The sequence below is a fragment of the Ammospiza nelsoni genome, chromosome 4 (assembly GCF_027579445.1).
Source record: "Ammospiza nelsoni isolate bAmmNel1 chromosome 4, bAmmNel1.pri, whole genome shotgun sequence".
Lineage (NCBI taxonomy): Eukaryota > Metazoa > Chordata > Aves > Passeriformes > Passerellidae > Ammospiza > Ammospiza nelsoni.
This window is the reverse complement of record NC_080636.1, coordinates 67589340-67611894: the sequence shown is the minus strand read 5'-3', so window position 1 is coordinate 67611894 and position 22555 is coordinate 67589340. Positions and strand designations below refer to the sequence as shown.

The 22555-nt window shown below is 38.7% G+C and overlaps 1 protein-coding gene across 1 annotated transcript in view; it reads right to left on the bottom strand.

The window, feature by feature from the left end:
* Positions 1-1721: 1721 nt before the first annotated feature.
* PPP3CA (protein phosphatase 3 catalytic subunit alpha) overlaps positions 1722-22555 on the bottom strand; it is a 171050-nt gene continuing 150216 nt past the window's right edge. Inside the window, exons 10-13 of the mRNA XM_059469843.1 lie at positions 20891-20965; positions 13247-13331; positions 9366-9463; positions 1722-3464 (exon numbers count right to left, since the gene is read on the bottom strand). Of these exons, the coding sequence (XP_059325826.1) occupies positions 3271-3464; positions 9366-9463; positions 13247-13331; positions 20891-20965 (452 nt within the window). The 3' untranslated portion in view covers positions 1722-3270. The remainder of the gene's footprint in view (positions 3465-9365; positions 9464-13246; positions 13332-20890; positions 20966-22555) is intronic.

Here is a 22555-nt window from a genome sequence, read left to right as displayed (position 1 = left end):
AAAAGCAGAATTATGATAGTGCAGAAAATATAAGACACTATATAAAATACTATCTCAAACAGCAAGATTCAGGTGGCTAAAAAATACAGGAAATCTCTCGAGTGGGCACCAATGATGGTTTTGGCATTAAGGTGGGGTATTCAGTAAGAATAAGGAAGACATCTGTACAGGATGACACAGTCCCGTGCATGACACGTCACTGATGAGGCCACAGAATCCAAAACTCAGCCTTCAGTGGCAGCAGGGTTTTCCTTCAAATTCATCCACAGTTTCTTCTGCATTAGGAAAAAAAGAAGGAAAGCTGGAAGAGATTGGATGCCCTGAAATGAGAGAAGCTTTGGAAATTGTTTTTGGTCCTTCCAGGAACATTTCAGTATAGCTTAGACTATCCCTTGGAGCCATGCAGAAACTGCCCCTCAGTAGGATGGCAGGGCTTGCTTCAGGAAGGAGCCTGGCCATCCTACCTGGATGCACAGGACACAGCTCTTTTGCATGCTCTGGACACTTTTCATTCTTCTGAGACGCAAAAAGTTCCAAAACCTCTTTTGTGACCAGATACTTTGTACATTCCCTAGTGGATCACTCATCCTGGGCTGACTTGCTTATCTAACAAATTCTTCAGCAACTACAGCAGACATTTCCAGCGCAAGTGATTGGTAGCATGGACCTTTTGGGTTAAATCTACCAACTGAGAGCCTAAGCAGAGTCACTGCGGAGCAGAACCCCCCCTTCTGTACTGTCAGACTGGCTGGTGGAACTGCCAGGGCCCAGTGAAATGCAGGCAGACAGCGTTTCAGACTGTGCTGCCCAGCAGCGCTGCCGTGCAGCACGGGGCCTCTCCAGAGCAGGACTTACCTCAGGTAACCTGCAGTGCGCAGGGAGCACACAGGGCTCAGCAGGAAAGCCAAGTGGTCACGCAAAGCGTCACTGTCCCCTTCTGCACACAGCGTGCCCCTTAACCAGAGGGACAAACAGCTCCACCTGGCAGACGAGCACACAGACTCTGTGCGTCTGTGCTGCACCTCTACACAATCTGAAATGAAAAGTTACATCTGAAATAGTCCCAGATATTATGAAACCTCTTTATTTTTGCCACCTGTCGTATTTTGTCAAAATTAGCAAGAGCTAAAGTGGGAAAAACATATAAGAAAGCAGGCACTGAGCCTATATTTAATAATGGTACCTGAAAGGAGGGCTAAGGCAATACCCACATCATTGCACCATTTGGCATCATCTGTCAGCTCTTTGCAGCATGATGGACTTGGGAAGGATGCTGAGCACAGTTAGGGAGAAAATGAGAAGGCAGAGCTTTGACAGTTCTTCTCTGACTAAAAGAGAGAGCATTTGAAATAAAATTGTAATCATTGTAAATGATACTTTTTGACCTTTTTAAACACTCCAGAAAAGGGGAAAACACACAGAGGGCTTTTTTTTTTCTTGGGCACTCTACTTGTGGGTTACATCCCACTCATTTTAGTGAAAACCCAACATTCTAACCAGACCTTGGGGGAAGTCTGCAGAACTGAAGGACTGACAGAAGTCAGTAGCTGGGTAATACATGGGTTTATTTCTCGATAAAGAACTGACCTTGAATCTTGAAACAAGTCACTCATCTCTTACACCAGCGGTCCTCTCCTGTCCACAGCAAAAGAGAGCAAGAAGCACACGTGTGTGGTGCCTGCGCGCTTCTGCCACTGAGACGGCAAGAAAGGGCAGGATGCTTAAGTTCATGCACATTTTTATTGAGTAGTAATATAAAATGCTTCTTTCATTGTTACAAGTGCATGCTTTGATTGCCAACATTTCGAAGTCAAATTACAAAGGCAAGGCTGTAGGCTGTAGTGAATTACTTGGGCACTTATACAATTGTTAAAAAATATCAATGGACTGTTTGTTTTGTTTCCTTTTCTTTTTTAGAATGAACCAGTTGAAACCCGTAACTGATATACAAAGGGAAAAAAGTGAAAAAATTACACATTTTGTGGCACATGACAAAACAGAACAAAATGACTAAACCATTATGACATTAACAGTTATCATGCATTTAGAATTTCACATGTAACTACAAACTTATTTAAATTTCACAAGGTTTGCTAAACATGCTACCCATCTATATGTGCACTGACAAGCTTATGTTAAAAACTTTAAGAATACTCTCCCCCCTTAGATTTTTCAAAGCTTTTTTGATTACAAAATTTCAAAGGCATTAAGCATTTTCTTTTTAGAGAATATAAAGTACGCCAGTATACATACATTTCCAGTATAAGTCAGACCACTAAGCGCATTACAGTCCCATACAGGCCTATACAGCCATTTTTTCTTAAAAAACATGCATAGGCAGATTTTTACAGAATATAGATGCTTTTCACTGCACTTAATATGGTGTCTTGTTCACTATACTTAAAAATGCACCACTCATAAATATTTAAATTTAGCAAGCCACAACCAAGACTTGTTTTACCAAAAAAACCCCAGAAAACCTCCCAAACCAAACCCCCCTAAATATAAACAGCAAAAAAAGATAAATGTTATTATTCCAGTTTTTTTTTAACAAAGAAAAAGATAATTGCTGCCAAATTAGTAAGGTAAGTGTTATATTTAAAGAAGGGCATTGAAGCACACTAAAGAAACCTGAGGTAAGCATAATCTGTACAAAATAAACTGTCGCTCTCGCTCGCTCTCTCACTCTCTCTCTCTCTTTTTTTTTGGCATTTTAAACAAATTTCCAACTTTTTTTTTTTCTTTTTTTCTCTATATTTTTAAAGAGTGCCTAATTTATTTCATAGCCATTGTCTGACAAGAGTAGCAAAACATTATCAATAAATAGTCCTTATTTAGTTTGTACATTTTGTTAAAAATGTTTCGATGTTGTAGATGTTGAGTGCTGCAACTGTAAACGTACAATAGTTAGTAAGAAATTAAACAAAGTTTTCATGTCCAGTAACATAATAAAAGGCCTTTCAGTAACATAGCTAGACGTTCCCAATGCAGTAGGAAAACATGTTCATTCCCCTAACTTTGCAATATATACCAGCATGAGCTTTCATTTTTCTACAAGCATTTAAAGGCATATCCAAAGGAGGTGTGTCTCCCCCACCCGCCCTCCCACCAAATTAAAGTTGACGATCTCTTTGTTGATGATTTTTGTAAACTGAATCCAACACCTGGCCCCCAGAGCAAACAAGCTATTATCAGAGGCAAGAACACCCCAGTGCTGACGTGCAGCAACCCCATCGCTCCCTGCAGCTCACCCCCCCTCCCGGACAGTGGTCACTGGATATTGCTGCTATTACTGCCGTTGCTGTCCGTGCCATTAGTCTCTGTGGAGATTGCCTTGTTGATGGAGTTAAGGTTGGCATCGGATGGCACGTCTCTGCGCGGAGGCATTCGCTCATTAATTCGATCTAAGCCTTTGGCCTCTTCGAAGCTAGTGATCTTATGCTGGGGTGAAAATCCTTTGATAGCTAAATAAAGGATTATTGAAAAATAAAATTAGCAAGTTAAAACTCTCAGCAGCTTTTCCCCCAATTTAGCAACAAGTGCAGGAGTCCTTCTTTGGGAAGGCAGCAAAGAGAAGATCTGACACCACCACCAACTCCTTACCACGCTCAGAAAGAGCTGGGGCTCACCACCACCGTCCCTTCCAACACAACCATTGTTTTCAACACGATCAACTTCCAGTATTTTGTTGTCCACTGGGGCTCTGCTCAGAACACCAAGACGCTGACATGAAACTATGGTTTGCACTTGGAACCATGCTGGGGGCACAGCTGTGAGCTGGTGAGCTGGCATTTGCTGTCACCACTTACAGCCTTGTGGACACTGTGCCTTGTCCTAGTGCTTTTCCATCAGGCAAAACTCTCACCTGACTGCCAAACATCATGCAAAAACTGCTGGCTACTTCCAGATGGTGATGACATGGTGAGGCCACTTTGTGGGATATACATGAAAGCTAGGGAAGATCTGCAGTGACCCTACAACAAGCTGCCTTCTGTTCTCAACACAGGTGAGCTGCTTGTTGATTGCCTGGGGCAATTATTTTCCCTGATACAACCCTGGACTCATAGAAAGCAGCTTGACTCAAATGGCAGGAGCACTGTGCAACACAGATCAGGGATATTGTCATTTTGGAACAGCTATACAGTTTAGCTCAGGAAATGCACTGACAAAAGACCAAAGTTCCAACTGAGGATTTATGATCCGCCCTTTAGCAGCGACATTGGTGAGGCCATACCAACCTCAGAAGGAAGCCACAGGCCAAGGAATGTAGTCACAGACTGCGATTTTTATTTTATTCTCTCTCTAACTGAAGTGTTGCAGATCTTTAGATTTAAAGCAAAAGAGAAAAAAAGCACTGGAGGCAAACAGCAGGTCACAGCCCCATAGATCAGCCTTCTGTGTCTTTTTTCTCTTATCTGTACCAAATCAGTGCACTGCACTTCCAGAACTGGAATTTCTGCTAGGCCTCTATCATAACATGCCACAGAGCAGAAATGGTGCTTTAGTACCAGGAAACTGCAAACTTCCTGGGGAGAAAATGGTAGGGGAGTTTCAGGGATCCAATTCAGTATTCCTTCTCCCCTTTTCTCTTCTCCTTACCCCCAGATACTCTCCTTCCTATGTGCAGTCCCAGTTCTGGGCAAGCTGGTAACTTTGTTAAAAAAAAAAAGCCTAACACAGCCAAAACCCCAGAACATACCTGGTACCAAGCTACCACTCCTTGTATTTAGTGGGGAGCAAGAAAAGGCAATTTTCATGCTGGTCGCACCAGCCTTTCCTGTGAAAAATGATAGATCCTGCTTGCCTCAGGATTTAGTTCTTTAGCCAGTTTCACAAATGTTTCATTGGAACTTTGTGAAGTGCATAGTTTTTAACATGTATTATACTTCAACTCAGAAAAATAACAACATAAAGGTGACTAGTCAAGTGAGCAGGGACGGAGCAGTGAAAACAGAACAGGTTGTACAGTGAGTTTTCTTAGGGTTTGCCTTTTGGGTTGGCTTTTTTTTTTATTTACCTTCTACCACAAAATGAAGAAGTCTAACAAGCACCCATGCTAATCCCTTAAAGCAACAGTTTAATGGATGGCTGCATTGAAGCTGAAGCAGTTGCCATGTCCTGGAGCTTGCCAGCAGCACAGCCCAGTTGGTGTCACTGGGCCCTGAAGGAGAACTGGTGAAACTTCTCCTCCATCAGAAGCTTCACCTGTGTGGAGCAGTAGTTGTGACTATGGTGACAGTGTCTAACTAGCAAGGATGGCAAATCAAAAATGAACTTGAGGGGTGCATGTTGCTGGCATGGGGGCACATTAAGGGATTGTATTTCCAGTAGACACGTTATTGTCTGTAACACTAAGGAAGGTGCTCTGCTGTAGTTGCTGGTCAGACAACGAATATTAGCAGGTTACATTGAGAGTCTACTAAAACACAACACATAGTCACAGAAAATCACAGAAAACAGCCAAACTGTCAACAAGAATGCACACTGCAGATTAGAGATTGCTGATAGGAATAGATAATTCCAACATAAATAGCAGCTTACTCACTGCTATTTAGAAAGCAGTTGTATTTTCTCTTACTTGTTTGTTCTGTAATTTTAATCACTGCTTTAAAAAATTCAAAAACAAATTCAACTGGCCAAAAAGGCACATCTTACCAAAGGACAACAATCACCAGACTTTTTTTAAAAATTAGTTTAAAAAAATACCCACAGAAAATTTGAGAGGGGCAAGAACAAAATACAACTGAAGAATTTTGTTTTAAAGGGGAATTCTGAAAATTCTTCTTCCAAAACTTTATAATACTGAAAAAATATTGTACATCTACATTGCAATACATGGTTACTTCGATTTTACCTGAAGTGTTCAAAATTGTTAAGGGTTAAATTAGAGGTCTGTCAACAAAACACCGGTTTTCAATACTGAGCATTCAGAAATCTTCTAAGGCAGCCAGTCACTTTATATGCAGCTAAAATGGTGCCTGTGTTAATGGTTGCTCTAACGTAAATATCCAGTGTGTAAACTGCCACTACCAAAAGAAGCAGACATCTTGCAGACAAATGTCTCGTGTTGTTTTACTTTTAAAGGGAAACAGAAACATGCTGTACTATAACAAAAGACCAATCAAATTTTTTCATTAGTGACCTAAAGGAAAGGAAACAAACTGAAGCATAAATTAAAAAAAAAGCGGAAAAGAAACAACAACAAAAAGAGAGAATATATAAAAAGCTATGTGTTTTCTTTGACCAGAAATTGCTGAGGATAGTTTGAGCCAGCCTCCAGCACACAGCTTTTGAGCTATGTGTCACAAAGCATTTATGAGTGCTGCCAAGTTATGTCCCGTGAAATCTGAGTTCCCTGATCTCCTCCTGTGGCATTACTCAGTGCTTAATTCCACATAAAGCAATTCCAACGTGTTTGTAACTTACAGAAAGAGAAAAACTTCAACAGCAGCAACAGAAAGAAAAACCAAAAAAAACACTTTCCCCTTTAAAGCAATTACATTTTGGTTAATACCGAGCCACAATTGTTAGCCCAACACCCACACAATCTGTACAAGCTACAGCAAAATGAATACACCCAGCAGAGCCCTTATCTGTTGTGGCACCAACAGAAAGGGGACTGGCCAATTTACCTTCATCAGCCTCAATAGCCTCAACAGTAGCTGAAGAGAAGAAAGGGGTAGCAAAACGAATGAGAAAAAATGAGCAGAGGATTTCAACTCTAAGAACAAGTCAGTGAATAGCAAAGGAGCTACAACACTAATGTTACTGTAAGTGCTGGATTTTGGCAAAACAGACACACAGAGAAATGTTTAGACAAAAACAGTAATTTGCAGATTGAATTAAGCTAGAGTTTGTTTTAAAGCAAAAGTTTCACAAACTAAAAGTTTTTAAAGACACATTTAAGAAGTTTTCTCAAAAGAACTATAAAATGTAAATATCTTCCATATTGCACATCTGACCTGAAAAGGTCATTATATAATTGTCCCAGCTCTCATCTCAGTAAGAGCAGTTTGACTTGCCCTGTCAAAAGAGAACAAAAAATGGCATAAAGCCATCGCACAAAATTCATACAACTTACAACATCAGCCCGAAAAGTACTGATGCCAGTACAAGGCAAAGGAATTCCATATACAACTAAACAGAATTATTTTTTTCTTTCTCCTGACTAAAAGAAACATCCCCACAGCATGGGATCCTCAGAAATCTATGCTTTTGCTTGCAACCTTGCCCAGTCTGCTCCATCTGTAAACTTTCTTTTTGTCAACCCAGTCTCTGAAAAAGCACATTTTGCTAATATTTTATTTAAATCAATGGATGCAGATGTAAGATTGACTGTTGGACCTCCAAAGTTGCAAAGCCTGGTCAGAGAGAGCAGAGCTTGTAACCAGGAGATTGCAGCAATGTTATAAATACCATGTTACCACTGTTATGAAACCATTAATGGTTCTTAAACATGTACTTTCATTTGAGTTTTACCCATCAGCTTTGGTATGCATTTTATTTTACAGTCAGAGATTTAGAAGCTGATGCAAATCATTAAATGAAATCCAATATAGCAAATATTTTAAAAGAAATTTTGATTTTCAAGAATTTCTGTGGTTTAGAGAATAGTTCAAGAAATCAAGTTTTTAGGAAGTCGTCTCTTCTTTTTTGTCTTGTTTTCCCCTATATAAAACCCAAACTTTTTTTTTTTTAAGTTAGGATATCAAATATGGATTAATATATGTTCTAAAATACCTATACTATTATCTTGCTGCATGGGGAAGTGAGAGGATTTAACCCTCATGCACCAAGGCAAACCTATGCCTCTCAAGCAGCAGAGCAAGAGAGATGGCCAAAAAACAAGCAACAAAACCAACGCAAACTTGAAAGAAAAGTAAACATGAGAACTAGGATGAAAAATTAAAATGAATAAACAGATCCAAACCAGCACTGACACATTAGAAAAAATGAGGACTAAAATGTATACTTCCACAACAGAACATACTACTCATATTTTCTGTTAATACATATGGCAATATGTGTGCTTAACAGAAACTATATAAACTTCAGAGTATTTGGTGAATGGGGTACTGTGTGTTAACTAATGCAGAAGCTTGTGTATAGTAATGTTTTACTGAGCCAGAATACTGCAGTATGAGGAGCTTTTTCCTTTTAGCCATTGTAACAAGAACATTTGGCAATTTTCTCAAATTTATTTCTATTCCTAATATTTTGCCAGGGCAACAATAGCAGTTTCCTTGGACCAAATTTTCTGACAAATGTAAAGCAACTATGTGGAGAAAAGCCTAGGTGAAGACCACAAACCCATTAAGAAAGGCCTCCTGTGAAATCATATTGCAGCATTTCCAAAGCAGAACGTTACTATGTCCATCACACACAAGTCATCAACAAGAAACAAGAGAAGGGAAAAAAGTGGAAAAGGAGGTTTACCACCATATACCTGAATCTTCTAGATAAAAGAGACAGTAAAGGGAAAAATACAGAGAAAGAATGCTCCAGGAAGGAAACAGGAAAACAAGAGGCTGAGACTGTGTCAAGGTTATAAAGCATTTCTACTTCTTACATCTACTGCCAATAGAATCTCTATAATGAGAGACCTTTATGCATGCCTGCAATATACTCTACAGCAGTACACACAGGAAAAAAAGGGAGAGCTTCCAGTAATTAAACACTTTGCACTCCTTATTCCATAAGGAAACAAAGGCAGTCCTACCATAGACTTACCAATTTCCTGCAACAAGAAGCACTTGGTATAAAACTGACAATCTGTATTGTGTTTGTGTATAAGGCAAACACTGTGTTTGTAAGAGCCTCCCTTCACTTGGGCTTAAAATCAGAGTGGAATTGTTCTCATGTTGTCGCCTAGAATTTCTAGGAGAGAAAATCTAATTCTAGACCTATTTTCCACTGGTGGCTCTCTATAAGGAAGAACAAATTAGATAAAACAAGAGTCTGAGTGTCATTAGCTAAGCCAAACCTTCAGTACTCCATGTATCAAAGGCTGCTCTTTAAAAAAATAACCCAAAAGATGCTCTGAACTGCGGAAAAAGTGCACGTCACATACAATCCTGAGCTACCATTCTGAACTGTTGATTTTCAGGGGCTCCCCCCTCCCTTTTTTCTCTAAAAATTGATGGCATGTATTAAGTCTTGAGATTTGGCCTTACATGAACTGCTCACAAATGCTCCAACACAACAAACTGCCTGGTTTTTTTCTGTCCTTTGTTTTTTTTTTGTTTTTTTTTGTTTTTTTTTGTTTTTTTTTTTATGAGACAGCTGTGGTTACTTTTCTTAGGTTCTGCAGTTGAAAACCAATTGTTTTTGTACACAGGACAAGACACACAGGCAAGCAGGCTTACCGCTTTGCAGTGTTTGTTTTCCTCCAGAGAGCACACCACTGGGCAGCATTCCTGTCGGGGTCAAACCTTTCAGCGTCAGCACACTCTCACTCTCTTCTCTGCAAAGGTTAAAGAAAAAAAGAAAAATAAAACCACCAAAAGTAAGTAAATGTCTTTGTTAAAAAAACAAGATACGTTTTAGACATCTTAAGCTATTAAGACATGCCCTGCAATGATTTTGTCATCTCCAATCTCCGTGCCAAGATAGACTGAATTTGGTGATGACATCAGCACCAGTGACATCCCATTCACTGCTGTGTACATTTGTTAAACCTTTGCATCACACCATATGCAACTCCTACTGCAGTTAACACTATAACCTGTGCCTTCGGAACAACACATCTCTCAACTCAAATCTGACAGGAGAAGGACCAGAAATTGCCAACAATGCATCTAGGCATTTTACACTGTGTGGTCCAAAATCAACTTTAACTGTTAGTTTGCTCTTGTCTACACTAGCAGGCAGGTGCATTATTTATTGATGACCACCAGCCGCTTAAGGAAAGGCAGCTAAAAGCTCATTAAAATTAATAAGCACTTCCATCCTTGCTAGTACTGTCCTTAATAATTTTGTATGCTAAAAATAATATGGATTAAAAAAAATTATTTTATGAAACTGAAATATGCTTTGCTAGTCTCCAAATACATAGAGTTTCTAAATATATGGCTAGAGGAATACACCAGCTCTATCCAGAGAAGCCTTTAATAAAGATTTCTACAAGGACTGTGATGCTGCCTATGATGACATACTTTCTCAGCAGCAAAACTGACCCCAATTCCTTAAGAGAAACCTATTTTGAAGTGCTTTACTTTGAAGTACATAATGACATTAAGCTGGAGGAAACAAATACAAAGACAGAATTTAGTTCCATATCCACTTGAGGATAATGTGGTTTTGTCTATAAAAACTGTCTCTCAGCAATTCTACTACTTACAATTTCCTTTGGACCTACATGCCCTGAATGACTCACATATATGAGACAACTCTTGTTTACCTACTACATATACTCTTCCAGTTCTATTTTTAGTTTGAAAATAATTCTGCTTGCACTCACTTTTCATTATGTAACAGTCAAAATCAAATTGTTACCATTTTGTTTGCAAGTTTCCCAAGCAATTAAAACTAACGCAAGAGCCAAATATTTTCAGAATTAACACAGTATTTTTATCATCAACAGTTACACAGCAAAGCTTTTGCTTTCTCTCAATTATTCAGTACATTACATATATATATATTTTTTTAAATTAAACTGCAATGGCACTAGTAGCTTTACCCACATGGGTTAAGTTTACTGACTGTATTTTTATTATCTTTAAACTGAATGTGTACAAGAAAGATGTGTGTCACAAATATCATGATGTTTTAGCCTTCAGTGTTCCTTCATTTCTATTTGATATAATTTGTTTTTTTTTTTAATTTATTCTATTTATTTTAAAAAAAGGATAATAGACTGATTAAGTATTTTATTTAACTCTCTCCAGTCTAAATACACCGAATGAAAAGTGAGATTTGAGAAACAAAGCTGGAGAGAGTAAATGAAAGGAATCACGAAGTCTTCCATTTAGCTAAAGCCAATCCTTCTACAATATCTATTTTCATCAAAGCTCATTTATAACATTTGAAACTCAATACAACACTATTTTGATACCTAATTTTTTACATTAAAATAGCTGCAATTATTTCAGATTTACATTCAAGTTATATCCTTGAGGAAAGGGACCACTCCAGCCCAAAGAAGAGATGACTAAATTCTTTGCAGATGGTCAGATTGGGTGCTATCTTTCAGAAAGATTTCAAGAATTAGTGAAATAAACTTCATAAAACACAATGATTTGAACGGGAACTTCAAAGATTTCCAGAGCAGATTGGTATATAGACAGATGATAGATGGTGGCGCTGCTGATTTCTTTCTAGGGTTACACACAACTACCTGACACTTGTGTCTTATGTGGATTATGCTGACAAGACAGAAAGATTATCCCAGGCTTTTCTAGAGGAATAGTATTTGCAAGATTACCTTCTGAAATTTTTACTGCCTAGCACCCTGCCACCTAGCTGAGGAGAATCAGCCTTTCTCAGAAAAAACGATAACAGGTATCCCAGTGATGGCTGGGATGAAATGTCACTCATCCCCCTGGAAGACTTGTCACCAAAACCATGCATTGTAGGTACCTGTTTATTTGCTGACTATACCTTGGATCACAGTGAGGATGTGCTGTATTTGCTGGTTAAAGCTAAGGGAGAACAAATTACTCTTCATCTTCAGTCTTTCCTGCAAAGCTTTCAAGGCCGTCAATAATCAGGAGCTGTAAAAGGCTGTGGTGGTTTTGCCTGGGGTAGACTTAAGATTTGAGACTTATGTGCGTCATTGTAGAGAGAGCACATGTAGGAATTATTCTGTGTCCCTCTTCCATCCTTGAAACCATTGAAAAGCTTCTGCCCTACAGATCCCTTTGAAGAAGTCTGACACATGGCTGATGTCAATGATCTGTAAGTTGTACAACTCCAAATATATCAGCTGATCATGCAACTTCAGATTCTTCTGCTTATTAAAGCTCACAACTCTTGTGAACTAATCCTATATTTTAAAAGGTGGTTCACAATGGAATACAGTCAATCCAGAAGTTTCCCAAACTTTGTTTGCTCAACTATCATTAGAGGAAAATAGTTGTGCTGTTTTATGAAGGTGGTAGCAGCCACCTCCAGGCTCTCTGCCAGACTTGGTACAGAGAAGCAGGTGGAAACATTTGATTGCTCCCCCATCTTGTTTAAGGAAAAGGCATGATGCTAATCTGTTTTTTTATGGGCACCACTTTGAAGTAGCTCATGCATCACCAGTAAGTCTGTTGTAATACTTTGGGATCCCCAGGTACAAGGCCTTCCATCTCAGTTTGCTATTTAAAGCTATGCTGCTGCAATCTGCAAGGCGTGGGTGAGCTGCTGTGGCCATGCAAAGCCCTGCAGAGAACCTGCCCACTGCTGGCATGCTGCATTCAAAGCAAGCAAGTTGGACATTTCCACTGAAACTAAATAGTGGATTCTGCAAGTAACTATTTTATTTATTCTTCTTACATCAATCATGAAATCATAACAGTAAATGTTTTAGAACTCCCATGATTTTTCACTAAGCATAATCCCATCAACTGACTCCAGCAGACCAACACACAGCTTCCTGAGGAAAAAATCGCTCGCTGAAAGGGAGGGAGAACTGTATTTTCTATATTTAGACCTCAGCACAGTACAGCATGTTTTCTCTTTTGCTCAGAGACATCAAATGGAGAGTGCTAAACATTGGGTAGCAATTAGTTACTCATGTTCATGTGTTTGGGGGAGTGCAGCCCAAAGGAGCAAGTTGCTGTTGCCTGCACAACCATTTCCTGGATTTCTAGGTAAATGACCCTAACGCTTTCATCTTTAGTCATCATTACTCGTGGCTGTAGCAACATCTGCGGGTGACGAAGTGTGACAGCTGACTTCTTTTTTAATAAGAGGTGATGGTTAGCATACCCTTTCCCCACATTTAACACTTGCCTCACAGGGGCTAGAAGTTAATTAGTAGACCTGGTCAGTAAAAGTTTTTAAAAATGGTAATTGGAATTTTTTTTGCTGATGTCTTTTGTTTGTTTCATATTCAGCAGAAGCCCTGAGGAAGACTATTCAGAGCTTAAATAAATAGCACCATTGTATAAATAAAACAATCTCTAAAAGGCTGCAGTAGAACTCAGTTGGGTGGTATACTAAAATAGCAGATTTGCTGTTTGATTAACAGTTGAGTGCTCTAAATAACCATTCAAAGATATCATTCAACACTAAAAAAAACTAACCCAGCATAAAGCCTTACCTTAACACTGAGAAAACTCTAGCCATTTTTCCTATTGCTCGTATCTTGTTCCTTATAACCTCCTTTCGAGCAGCAGCTGTTGCACCTATGGAAAAGATATTAAAAACTGTTATAGGAATTTATAAACAATTTATCACTAAATACTTTCAACACTAAATACAAGAAATGTCATATTAATGCTACAGTTTGCCAAAATAAGCCACATTTGCAATTAAAACTGAAAACAATTTTTCTCATTCTTAGTTAAAAATTATTTAAAGATAATAAAACCTAAGGGCAGAGTCCTGGAAATGATCATGAGATTATAGGGATTGTGTTGGCTGGCAGTGGCAAAGAGAGTTCTACAGAGCCACTTCCTTCTAATCACTGCTATGGACTGCTTAAAATTACAATTGCTTTGAAATTTGTGAACTCACGCAATACTCTGCCTTTTAAAAAAGCTGTAGTGCAACACAGACTACAGTTTGGCTGAGTTTCACGTGTACTTGTTACTTGGGTATCATCAAATCTGTACATGCAAGAGAGAACCACCTGAATGGAAAAAAGCAAACGGGACTTATTACAAAGGATCCTCCACATCCCCAAGAAAATGTTCTGTTACACTCAGAAAGCCAGTTTCATTATTTATCACAATCAGAACCACATACATCATGAAGATTGCTCCTAAAGGTTTCTGAAGGACAGCTAACCTTGACTTGTGTGCATGCTGCCTGACAACTCCTGCCTGTTCAGACACCACTATGTATCACTGCCACACTTCCTTCTCTGTTACTCCAGAATTGAAGGGCAAAAATGAAAATTTCAGTTTTCAAATCCTAACAAATTGATCCATTTTGTAGAGCCCATCAGGGAAGCTAAATCAGCAGAAAGGGGTAAAAATGAGCAGGACAACATTAGTGAAGAATATGCTTGGATGAAACCAGACAAGTGGCGATGGAATCAGAACTGGCTTCAGCATGCAACAATCCAACATCTCCCAACATCTCCCACCAGCTTTCCTGCCCTGAAAAACTGTTATGACAGGAGCTCAAGGTCATGGAATTCATTAACTCAATGGACTTTTTTAGGGATAGCCCATAGACTAAGGAGGATGATATCTCTGTGTTTATCTACCAAAACCAGGAATGGTGATGGTGTACTGGAAAATGGGGGACCTGCCATGATATACCAGGATACTGTCCTGGTTTTAGGTGGAATAAAGTTAGCTTTCTCCTTAAAAGATACTCAGAATGATGGCTTTCAAATCTCCCACACATAAAGATAAAAATATAGAGCAAATATTAAAACATATAAAGACAAAAAGAGATATGAACACTTGGGCATAAATGTCTAATTCTATTCAATAAAGAGTGGGAGAAACAGCTATAATTCAGCTGTAACTGAATTAATGTAATATACTTTAAACAGCTTAATGAAGTTTTAATTAAACAGCACTGATTCAGCTGGGTTCTCCTGGAACAGAAAGTGGTACCTTCCTACCTCAGTACTATGACCTCACAGAACAACTGTACTCTCAAGACAGACAAGACATGGTTTTCAGCCTTTCCAATTCCGAAAACACTTGAGCGTGATTGTTCTTCCTTTCTTACCCCTACGCATCCCAATCCCTACTTGCTTATTACAAGTCCACACTGTTCTGGTGTATATCTTATAAGGATATTCAAAAAATTGAACAGCAACTAAGACTGTAGGATATTTGAGAACTGAAAACTGGAACTGTAATTTATGACTGAATTGAAATATTATGTCCTACACTTAAATACAAAATAAGAATTGGAAAAAATCCCTTCCTTAATCATAAAACACAACAGGCTCAAAGGGAGTATTTTGTATCTCACTGATACACATAAAGGTTACTAAAAATATATATTTAAAAAAAATTTTGGTCTCCACTGAATTTCCTAATGTGTCACAAATATGTGAAAATGACATATGTTTAGTAAAATTTACGAATAATGTTATTTATCCTCTCTGGCTTTATTAACAAATGCACCTGATATTCACAATGTTTTATTGCTCTGTTAGTTTTGACTGAATATCACTAACCTCACAGTATGTGGATTTCTTGACTATTTATACATAAATCTTAGACTCACATTCCAAGTGTGTCTAGTTTAATATTTTGAAATTAACTATTACTGCAAATCCTGATGAATTACTTGAGCTATACCTAAGCACACACCTATGTGAAAGTAAATGGGTCAAAACCTGAGAACTGGCTATAGGTAAAAGGGTTAATTTTAGCCCTTGCAAACATTGCCTGATATCCTCTTAAGATTCTACCTTCTTTTCTAAGAACCATACACTCATTTAGGCTCGAAAATATCTTGAAAAGATATTCCAATATCTAAACAAACCTTTTCTGAATGAAGGAACTTAAAAAAATTAAAGTTGAAGTGTAAAAATTATTTACGGGATAATGTAAAAGCTTTGAATCTTACTTCAGTGATTTAACAAGTTCTATTGGATTTTGGATTGGTATCAAAACCCAGAATCTGCAAGCTGGATATGAAGGATTAATATAAAAGGTAATTTAAATGTCCAGGTTAAGAAGCACAACAAGGAAAAAAAAGACTATAAATGCTGACAATACTCTGAGACGTAGGATTGAACAGATTTAAAACAGTGCTGAGTAAAAAAGTCAACCCCAAATCTCTCACTGGTATACTCATATATATTATGTAGTTAAGTATTAGGAAAATTAATAAAACTTGAGCCTTCCAACTTATTGAATACCTTTCTTCTGTGCATAAATGGGATCTTCTTATGAATTCCAAAGAGGGGAAAAGAAAAAGATCAGTGATGTTTGTAGAATGAAAATAAAAAATAATACAGAACATTTGACAACATCAATGGAAGTGCAATGTTTAAGTAAAGTCTGAAAAACAGAAAAGAAACAAATTAAGCAGAGAACATCCAAAAGGAAAGAAATAGATTGAAAACGAGAGGGGGAAAAAGAAAAAAAAAGAAAGAAACCTTTTCAGCTTAAAGCCTTGTTAGTAGGTTTTGCAGGGAATCCACATGCAGCAGGAGACCAGCAGCAGTGTCACCACCCCTCCAACACTTTCTCTCTCCAAGACTCAAAACCAGCCCCACCCTGGCCACATGGGCTGTGCCTGTGTGATGATGCCTCTTCTGTTAAAAGGGTCAAACTGACTGCTCCGGGTCTCTCACAGAGCAGCTTACTGTCCCAGCCACGTCTGCCTCTCCTAGAGCATCTGTGCCACGCGCCGCTCGCCTGCCCTTGTCCAACTGCTCCAGCAGCTCTCAGGCAGCAAATGCAAATGCCACCACCGTGCAAGGTGCTGCATTTTAAAATCAGCTCTTTGAGGGCAAGACAAGTGCAGCTCTTGGTGCCCAGGCACAACTGCACCATGCTTTTAGGACACTGGGCACCTAGTGCAAGCTGCTAGGTTGGTCCAGAGGCAGAGCACACCAATGTGCCGTGACACACCTCACAGGAAAATGCTTTGGGCATGGAAGCAACCACGTCTGACCAAATCACAGAGTGAATAATAAATACAAAGATTACATTAAAATGCCACTCTGCCACTAACTTACAGAAATTAAGTATGCACTGCAGCCCAGCCTTACTGGTTTGGAGGAAAACAAATGCAAACCACTGGGAAAACCCCTCAGTTTCTCTCCCAGCTACAAATCAACTCATTGGCAAGCTAAGACACTCTCATCAGGCCGTACCATGAAGGTCTGCATCAAGATATTGGTAAATAACAGATCTAAGGACAAGACTCTTGCTTTTGCTCTCTCAGTCTCTGTTAGCTGCTGCTGAGCTGGCTCCAGGCAGAGTTTACTGCAGTGAGATGTGGCAAATGTCACATACTACTGTTCACAGCAGAACCAGGTAATGATTGGCAGTAGATCTTTGACTTGGAAATTCTCTTTAGGTTGGAACTACAGCACTGTATTGGGAAGCTGTTTTCCAACAAAGGAATAAGTGCAGTAGCTAATGGCTCTGACAGTGGCTTTTCTGTGAGAAGGCTGAAAGCTACATTGTTGAAGGCAATACAAAAAAAAATTGTAGATAATTTAGGAGTGTCTTCACGCCAAATCATGGTAAGGATGCATACAAAGCAAGCAGTGCATTTGTGTCAAATTGTTTACTGCATTATTGTACCCTTTTAATTAGCAGTTTAGTTTATTCAATCAAATGCAAGAGGCAAGAAATGTTGCTAATTAAAACAAAACAGAACTCTGACTGTATGCTTGCTAGGTAGAGGTATTTGCAGCTCCTGTTGCTAAGTGATATGTTTGATGCACAAACATACAGCACATGAGCTAACATTTGCCCAAGAGATTTTTTTCTGGATCAGATTATACTGCAACCACCACAGCAAACAGGAAAGAGAAAGTACAGCAAGAGGAAACTATCAGAGATAAGGAAACTTGACCTATCATGTTCTCTCATTTTTAAAGTGAGTAAAACCAAAAGGCCAATACAGGCCAGCAGGGACATATGGGATAAAGGGCATTACGATATTTAGGCTTTTTTCACAGTAAGCTTACACAGAAACTGCCTACAACAAATTGATCAGATCCCCATTATGTGTTTCCTTAGGGGGGAAAAAAACTGTGAGGGGGCAGGGGAAAAAAAAAAAAGGAACACATGCTGTTGAGCATCTTGCTCATGGCTAGATGCAACATACATGACTCAGAACTAAAAATAATAATAAATAAAAAAGGGCTCACAAGAACACCATGCAGTGAAGTCAGGCAATACTGATGGGGCCTTGTTTTGAAAGGAATGAGAGGGGAAGACAGAAGGCAAGAAAATGTACAAGAAGGTAACAAATGATCAGTGCAAACCATAGTGATGGACCATTCTCACTACATGTGGGAACCCAGGTCAGGGCATGTTCAAACTGCAAGGAGAGAAAGGAAATCAGCAGCGAGCCCTGAAAACTATTGATGATCTAAAAATAGCAATGGCTTTTAAGAATAATTCCATAAAACAAAATGCATCTGCTGTTGCAGATATCAGGCGTTTCCTACTATGGGAAATATTGTTAAAAAAAAAAATCAACCATTAAACACGACTAGTCCTCCAAGGAAGCTGGACAGAAATTACTGAGGAAGAACAGTGGAAATATTGAGCCACTACAAGACTGTCAGCAGACAGTCCTTACAGAAACAGCTTTGATTAAGCTGGTAATCATTCTGGTCTGTTTCACTGAGAACACAAATGAAACACATCTTGTACTTCTCTTCCCCAAAAGGCAAGGCTTTAAAAAAAAAAAAAATCAAAACCATAAAAAAAGAGGGAACTCAACTTGAGAGAAAGAGAACTTTTGTTTGCTGTACAGATAAGAAATCAGAACCCACTAAGAAATCATTACAGATATCAGCTTCCATTTAAACTTAAATCAACCTCAAATTTACTTCTATGTCAGAATCCTTCAGTCTCTTCCATGTGTTCGATCCCCATGAGCCTAACATGTCCATTGGGCTGTAGGTAAAAGCGAGAGCCCACAGCAAGCTGCAGCACCAGTGCCACAGAGCTCATTTTACAGTTCCAAGGGGACTGATTACCTGGGAAAGCAGACACAAACATATGCCAGCTCTGGTTTTTAGCTACACATGCTAAAGACAACTACATTTCTAGTATCTTCCTTACCATAATGTTTTACACAGAGAAATCATTCATACAAAAAAACCCTGAGAGCAGATTTAGGTAACTGTATTAGTAGTACAGCAGTAGGAATGGTTTAGTTATTCCTCAGCTGGAAGGAAACTTTACTGCTGTTAGATATTGTTCCACAGCACACACACATGCCATCCCAGAGCATTCCAGCCTGTCTCCCTGCTCAGACACGTGCAATGCTGCAAACTCCAGGTACGGAGCAGTGCCATCGCAAAACTCCCAGGGAGGTGTTTTGGGGGCTCACTTGCCTCTCAGAAAAAACACAGTAAATACAGAGACCTCCTTCAGCTGGAGAGGGCTGCTGCTCAAGACCCCCAACACCTCCCTATATCTGATTCTGCTTTTGAAAACATGCTCCTGTGAACTGTAACTTGGGGATGGGAATGGTGACACTCCAAAGTTTTAGAAAAAGAGCACATAGGCATTGGCCTGTCCATGCCAAATGGAAGCTTACAGTACAACTTTAAAAGGAAGTATTAAGCCAAGGCTGAATTAATTTAGAAATCTGTCCCATAAAGTCTTTGCTTTGGCATTGCAATCAGAGGGATTTCAGCCTGTGCTTAAGAGCTTTCTTGAGCCAAGGATTTTAAGCACATGGTTTGTTGCTACTGTATTTAACTTGACACAGTTTTTACTCATCGTATGCCTCCACACAATTTCACATACTACTTTAATTACACAGTAGTGACTTATTTAAATTTCATGAGGAAAAAAAAATGGGGCACAATATTCAAACAGGTGTTTTTTTCTCTTCACTGATTACCAGTTTCAATAATTCAGTCTTTGTCCCAAGTCCTGCAAGATAATTGTTCATGTCCACACTCTGTGGCCGATGCAGAACAGGGAATTCCATCTGGTTTTTCAGAATAAAATCGAAGTACTATGATCTATACCAGTCTTTTCCATCACAAAGGAAACATTTTGCAAAACGTGTGATCTAGCTTCCTAGATTAAAAATAAATACTTGGAAAGAGAAACTTAATTATTAATTACAACTTCATTAAACATTTGTCTTACTTGAAAGTTCTCCATTTGCCTAGTTCATTCATTCTGCCGAAAAACATCCTGACAATATTCAGTAGTGTTAGATTTTTCCAGGTTCTTATTTTTAAAATTTCTTAGTATTTCTGTCCTTTTCATATATTATTTTTGTTAGACAGATTATCTATGATTACTTTTCACAGATTTTTTTTAAAACACTGAGAGCATTCAGAGTAAGAATGTCAGGGATACATGGGATTTTTTTCATCTTTTCTCAATTGAGAAGGCACATTTTAGACAGCTGCTATTCTTGCAGAGCCTAACAGAAAATTATGTCTAAGAAAATAAACTGACTTTTAAGAATCTCCAAGTTTTAGGATACAAAATACCATTCACAGTCAAACCAACAGGTACAGGGCAACTAATCATCATATAAACTTCAACCCAAAGGGTAACAGAAGTGACCATTTCTCTCTTGGCAGAAATGCCAGGTTAAAACCTTTTCTATCTGTGTTTACATGCTTATTTTTAATGATTCTATTGCTCTTGAAAGCCTTTTAGACACTCAAGTGCATCAAAAGAAGTGACTAAAGAAATACCTCAAGTAAAAGTCCTCCAAAGTCACACTACCAACATTTTGGGAAGGAGCTCTGCAGGAAGCATATTTCACTGACATAATGAAACTCACTATGAGAATACCTGTCATCTTTTGCATGAAATCATCTGCCTCCTTCATGACAACATAACCCAGATTTCATGGAGGGAAATGCAAGTTTTTTAACCAGAAGAATGGGATAAAGAAATGGTTTAGGTCAGGGCATGGCCATTAATTCTTCCTGAAGCATAATGGAAGCAAATCCATTGGAGTCCAGCACAACAGTTGCTTTCAGTGGCACAGAATTCAACTGGGACTCAGAAAATTATTTCATGGTTAGTAAATAAACTTTTAAAGCAATTCCAAGGCAAACAATCTCAACCAAGGGTCCAAGGGTAGAGGCTCTTACCATCAAATCCATCTTCCTCTGTCCCCAGTTCATCATCTGAGCAGATGTTCAGCACGTTTACCAGCATCTCTGTCACTAAAACGGAAAACAAGTGCAAAACGTTGATATTAAGCTCCCCTGGTCTGTCAGAGAGCCAACTCCAGCTGAAGTAGTGTGAACAAAAATTCAGCATAATAACAGCACCCACTTTTTAAACAACAGGACCCGTAAAATTAGAAGCTGAAAGTGTCCTGTGTAGCTAACAAAAAGCACGAGTTTCCACAAATATTTCTCCAAATACAATCAACACAACAAATAGACTTTAAAATCTGCTAATGATCTCTCTTTTTGCAACTGTCAGTGATGTAGGTAGGATTTGTTTTCTCCCCTTCAACACATTTTTTGCTTTTCACTCAACTTGGATAACAAAATGACCCCTCTCCTGTTGCTCCTAAACTGCAATAGGATTTTATTTCCCTGCCCAGCAAATGGGAACAACATTCCAGTGGAAAAAGGTACAACAAGAGGGATCATAGAGTATTTCTTTATTTATCCGGGTTTTGGACACGACTTCAAGCTCAACAAAACAACCTTTGTAAGATGTTCTCAGTATCCCTTGAATTCAAGGAACAAATACAAATAGACCAGACAGTGTACATTCCTTGGAGGTGGAACAATTCTATATTCAACAGATACATCACTGTTGGAGAACTTAGGTCATATTTAGCTTGTTTACTTTGAAACTTGGGCATACAAGGGTCAGCCACAGACTGTCCCTACCCTGGTCTCATTTCTTTCCAGAGAGACAACTGTGAGACACTAACCAGAGAGCATATAGACTAAGAACAGTGAAAAAAACAACCCCAGCTAAAACCAAAACCAAGAAAATGCAACTTGGAGAACAAAAAAGCCAAAGTTATGACATAAAATGTGAAGCAATTAGCAGATTAAGAAAAATGTCACTACAGCTACATGTAGTAAGCAACATTAAAAGTGTTACCAGGCTTGTCTACCCTTGTACTGGCTACACAAGTAGAAACTTTAATTTTTTTAGTCAAGTAGTTATTAAAATCCTCTTCTGTAACTACTATGAAGGCTTGGAAAATTAGAAGGGTGGGAAAAAGCTAGATTTTTTCCGACTTTAGTGAAGGATTTAATATTTTCCTCTGACAGTATTAGTGGAAAGACTTTCCACATTAACAACAACCAGTGAAGCTAACAGCTTCCTACCTTGATTGGCCTTTGAGGGAAAAAATCTATATTAAAAAAAGGAAATAAATAACAAGTTGTGCGGAACACCCTCTTACATCCTTGAATATTGCTTTGCATAGAAAGGAAAATACTGATTTCACTTCTTTGGGCTCTAAAATTTCCAAGAAATTGGTAAGTGTGACCACTGGAAGAAACGAAGGAGGAAAAATCACCCCCAAGACGTAAGAAGAACGAGGAACATCATAGTGCCAGAACCTCAACAATTCTGGCCATGCATCCTGCAGGCCCCATGAGCAGGCTGCTGATGGGAAGACTCTGAAAAGTGACTTTACAGAACATTTTACAGGACTAAAATGTGTGTGGAGAACATGCCCAACCTAAAAACAGCCTGGCTGAGTTTACAGCCAAAGAGAATGAACACGTTTTATCTGCTTCACAAGAGTCTGCACATGTGTCAGTGAGGATTATGTCATG